The sequence below is a fragment of the Rhincodon typus genome, unplaced genomic scaffold, assembly GCF_021869965.1.
Source record: "Rhincodon typus isolate 14 unplaced genomic scaffold, sRhiTyp1.1 hic_rhity00014203, whole genome shotgun sequence".
Lineage (NCBI taxonomy): Eukaryota > Metazoa > Chordata > Chondrichthyes > Orectolobiformes > Rhincodontidae > Rhincodon > Rhincodon typus.
Window position 1 is genome coordinate 535 of NW_025979841.1, and position 5,037 is coordinate 5,571.

A 5,037-nucleotide genomic window follows, 5' to 3' on the forward strand; every position below is an offset into this window, starting at 1 on the left:
GTCAGGTAGTAAATACTATTGTGAACCAAAATAAATACAGGAGAAGTGGGAAAACAAGGAAAGGAAACAAATGGGTTTATGGGGGAAAAATAGCACTTATAAATCGTATTGACGATTAATTTGTCGTTATTCTTCTTGAATTTGTTTTTATCCTTCTTGCCCGCCGGCCTTTCCACTCCTGTTGTCTCTTTGGAATTATGGAATATGATCAAGTTTCCGTCCCAATCATAGTAGACCCTCCCAGAATCCATAGGAGGGTGCAAGCGCTGTATCAAACCTACAGAGACGCTGCTCTGAGGCACCTCCCCGCTGTAGATGGCGCTATGTGTGGTAGAAAGAGTGGTGTTCATCAGCAGTTTCCTCTCGCAGGGCAGTGACCGACAGAGGCCGAGGATTTTGGGCCGAAGGAGGGCGGCATAGTTCGGGCACAGACTAAAGTTCAAAGGGGGATTAGGTGAGTCAGTTTTTGACATTCGGTTTCTAGGGGCAGCTGTTGGTTGTCTTTGCATGTTGTAGTTAGTTTTATTGTTAGTTTATTTTGCAGCGGCGGGATGCCCTTGCTGAATGTTGGAATCCGTGCAGTATGGAGAACTCTCTCCCCTGCGTGCTACACCACTCTGGCCGCTTTGGATCAGTCCCGGGGCGGCGGCGCTTTGCTCCTCAAATCCATGTCCACTGATATTTACGAGAACCTGGCGCTGGAGGACTGGTTACACGAGTACGTGCAGTCCCGGGATCGGCATATGCTCCTGCTCTGGAGGAATTGCCCTACCGTGGTCATCGGTCGTCACCAGAACCCCTGGCAGGAATGTAATCTGAAACTCATGAGGGACCAAGGCATTCAACTGAGCCGGAGGAGGAGTGGGGGAGGAACGGTGTATCACGACCTGGGAAACATCAACCTGACCTTCTTCACCTCCAAGAAGAGATACGATAGGCGTGGCAATTTGGAGTTGGTTATCTCTGCTCTGAAGAGGATCCGACCTCAGCTGAACGTGTTAGCCACGGACAGGTGTGACCTGCTGCTCAACGGAGCCTTTAAAATCTCAGGCACTGCCTCCAAGATTGGAAGGACATCTGCTTACCACCATTGCACCTTGCTGTGCAACTCTAACAGGCTTCTTTTGTCCTCTGTCCTTCACTCACCATACCAAGGTCTAAAAACCAACGCTACCCCCAGTATACCTGCCACTGTGAAAAATCTCTGTGATGAGGATCCCACTCTAACTTGTGATCTATTAATGGATGCTATTGCAATGGAGTACGCAAGGCGCCATGGCTGTCAAAGCAAAATTCTGCTCGTGGATCCGAAAGACAATTTGTTGCTACCAGGGATTACCAAATTTACCCAGGAGCTTAAAAGCTGGGATTGGATCTATGGAAGAACGCCCAAGTTCAGTATCAGCCACTATTTCTCTATGGACCCTAATTTACCTGGGGCAGAAGTTGAATTGAACATGAGCATCAATCATGGCAGAATTGAAAGCTGCAGTATAAAAATATTTTCTGATTGGCTACCATCCACAATGTGTGATCAGTTAGCTTCAGACCTCATTGGCAACAAGTTTTGCCCAACTGAAACACTGATTTTGGCAAGCGCACATTTAAGGGTTTGTTCCCAAGACAATGAACTGTGTACCAAATGGAATGCACTATGTGAGCAAGTTATGGCAATTATGTAATTTTTGCTCTTTGTTTTTCATATCAACTCTCCACATACAAACTTGAATTTAGCATTTTAAACCTTCCAGGTGGTAACTTTGTCAAGCAAAAATATCTAGTTTTTGTTTTGTGCAACTTCAATGAAAAATGACTTTAACAAAAATGTGTTTCTTTTTTAATGTAATCTATGGTGCTAAGACAGTAAAGACTGCAAAAAATGTTTCAGGCAATATAAAGTTATTTTATTTAGTAAATATTGAAATAGAAGTGGCCTGTGTGGGTGATGGACAAGTCAAAAATCTACTGTTAGAAATATTTGAATTCATCAATATAAATTAAGACATTGGTGTATGAAATATTAACAATAGAGTGTACAAAATGTAACTTATTTTTGTTGTATTTGAAATCCTTAATAGTTGGAAGGTGGATTGTTGTGGTTCAAGAGTGGAGCTCACTACAACTTTCTCGAGAACGCTAAGGGATGGCTAATAAATGCCAGGGACACCTATATACCATGAACAGATTTAATGGGGAGATGTACTGGTAATGTAACTGGATTATTAATGCAGAAACCCAGACTTTTATTCTGAGGAAATGGCTACAAATCCCACCATGACAGATGGTGAAATTTGAGTTCAATAAAAATCTGGAATTAAAAGCTAGAGTAATGACAAGCATATGTTGATTGTTGTTAATAGAAAATAGTAGACCATTTGGCCCTTCAGGGCTAATCATCTAACTCAGTACTTTGTTCCCACTTTCCGCACATACCCTTTGATCTCTTTACCCAACTCCTTTTTTGATTTTTGGGTTTTTTTTGCCCTCAACCACTTTCCGTACCTTAGTGTTCAACAGGCTCACCATTCTCTAGGTGAAGAAATTTGTCCTCATCTCAGCCCATATCCACAGACTTTGACTCCTGGTTCTGGACTCCCTGGTCATCAGGAACATCCTTCCTGTGTCTACCCTGTGAACAAGAAATGCAGGTGCTGGAGTCAGAGTCAATACAATGTGGAACTGGAGGAACACAACAGGTCAGGCAGCATCAGAGGAACAGGAAAATCGACATTTCAGGTCAGAACTCTGGGCTGGTCTGAATGTTGTCTGGAGTTCATAGGGTATGAGCCAGCTGTGTAGGCTGGTACTGAGAAAGGAGATGTAGCTGTAGTAATGGGTTTATTTCAATATATGGTTGAAGACTCATGATGAAGGGTCCCAACCCAAAACATCGACTTTCCTGCTCCTCTGATGCTGCCTGACTGGGGGTGTTCCTCCAGCACCACACTGTGTTTACCCTGTTTAGGCCTTTTTAGAACTTGGGAACAAAAACAAAGTTGCTGGAAAAGCTCAGCAGGTCTGGCAGCATCTATGAAGGAGAAAACAGAGTTAACATTTTGGGTCCGGTGACCCTTCCTCCAAACTGTTCTGAGGAACCGTTCTGAGGAAGGGTTACTGGACCCGAAATGTTAACTCTGTTTTCTTCTTCACAGATGCTGCCAGACCTGCTGAGCTTTTCTAGCAACTTTGTTTTTGTTCCTGATTTACAGCATCCACGGTTCTTTAGGTTTTTCTTTTTAGAACTTTATAGGTTTCTATGACCTCCCCCCATCCCCCTTCCCCCATTCTTCTAAAACCCAGTGAATGCAGTCCTAACCAATCTAGTCTCTCATCACAAATCAGTTTGGCATCCCAGGAAACCGTCTGATACCTATCTCATTCACTAATATGTTATAGGGAAGGAAATCTGCCATCCTTGCTTAGTTTGGCCTATGTGTGATTCCAGACCCATAACAATGTGGTTTACTCTCAACCGCCCCTCATAGGCCTAGAAGTCATTTAGTTCTAGTGCAATAAGGGATGGGCAATAAATGCTGGCCCATCTGGTGACATCAAGATCCCATGAATGATTAAAAAAAATTATAATGATAGGGGATAACTGAGTATTATGCCTGAATAGAGTAATCAATTTTAAATTTAACTAAGAAAGCATTGGAGTTATGCTAATCCACTTGCTACATATTTCTGACATTTTGTTTCTCTAATAAAGATTTTATCATTGTTAATTTTTTTTAATATTAGCTTTGCATTATTTTGGGCCCTGGTACTGAGTAAATACTGTCAAATTGGATCTGAAACCGGCAGCACTATTGCTTGGACTTAAATTTCTCTTGTATACAAAAGCATTTTGCAGGTGAAAAGGCAGTGGGTGCTGGTAGGATGCTGATGAGGAAAACTGATGTGGCTAAGGGAGCCAATGTCATTGTTTGGAGAAAAACGTAGTTCAAAGATGAATAACACAATAACAACAATGATAGCACATAATAGAACTCGGATATTTTGATATGAGTAACTGAAACCGCCCCCCCACCAGCTGTCACCGGACCCAAAAATGTTAACTCTGTTCTCTCCTTCACAGATGCTGCCAGACCTGCTGAGCTTTTCCGGCAACTTTGTTTTTGTTCCCAAGTTCTAAAAAGGTCTAAACAGGGTAAACACATCACTAGTGCACAGTGTGTGCTATCTACAAGATACACTACAACAACTTGCCAAGGCTTCTTTGACAAAACCTTCCAAACTCATGATCTGCACCACTATTAAACAGAATGGGCAGATGGCACTTGGACACATCATTAATTTCAAGCTCTCTCGCCAATGACACACCATCTTGACTTGAAAATATATTTCTGTTCCAGAATTGTCACTGGGTTGAAATCCTGGATCTCCCTCCTTAAAAGCACCCTGAGAATAACCACCACAAGACTTGCAGTGGTTCAAGAAGGGGCTTCATCACTTTTTCAAGGGCAACATGTGTTGGCCTTTCAGCGATGCCTACAGCCCGAGGGGAAGAAAGACATGACAACAATTCCTGTGTAGCAGGTTTATTTTCACATGAAATTATCTGAAATGCATTCCGGGACAGTGAGTATCAAAACCACATTTCCCAGAATTCTATTTGAGCAAACCTTCAGATTGGAGATAAGGAACACCTGCAGTACGCATTTCTTGTATCCAGTTTCTACTCCATTTGTGTCTAACTTGGAATTAAATTTAATTAACTGGGTGAGTTGCTGCAATGAGGTGGCTGGGACAGGGATAAACTTTAGAAACACGAGAAACCAGTTTAAATATTTTGGAAATCTAAAATGTCTTAATGCTTTTGTGGTCTAGGGTGTAACTATGTTTGTTTGCTTTTGTTAATGTCATAAAGGCAAGAACAGACATTAACTGCAGGTTATTCTGGAATTTTCATGGAGTATTCAACTGTATCTTTTGTTGATCTAAGTACGTGGTTTTGAAGATTTAGTTAATTCTTTGAACTAAATCCTTTTCAAAGGGTTTAATAAGATTAAAGCACAGTGCCCATTTCAATTTCTT

The 5,037-nt window shown here is 41.9% G+C and overlaps 1 protein-coding gene across 3 annotated transcripts; it reads left to right on the plus strand.

Moving 5' to 3' along the window:
- The first annotated feature begins 268 nt into the window (after nt 1-268).
- lipt1 (lipoyltransferase 1) lies at nt 269-4,829 on the plus strand. 3 transcript variants are annotated; one of them, XR_007261711.1, is made up of 2 exons: nt 269-454; nt 4,356-4,829. XR_007261711.1 is itself a non-coding variant. In XM_020509834.2 (2 exons), the coding sequence occupies exon 2, from the start codon at nt 552-554 to the stop codon at nt 1,680-1,682; it is 1,131 nt and encodes a 376-aa protein (XP_020365423.2). In that variant the 5' UTR covers nt 269-454; nt 533-551; the 3' UTR covers nt 1,683-2,324. The 3 variants fall into 3 exon arrangements, 2 of the variants coding, with proteins under 2 accessions (XP_020365423.2, XP_048450717.1); XM_020509834.2 differs by lacking the exon at nt 4,356-4,829 and adding an exon at nt 533-2,324; XM_048594760.1 differs by lacking the exon at nt 4,356-4,829 and adding an exon at nt 545-2,324.
- Nucleotides 4,830-5,037: the final 208 nt, after the last annotated feature.

Excerpts from the sequence above, each read along its gene's own strand:
- lipt1 (XM_020509834.2), top strand. The coding sequence starts at position 552 with ATGCCCTTGCTGAATGTTGGAATCCGTGCAGTATGGAGAACTCTCTCC.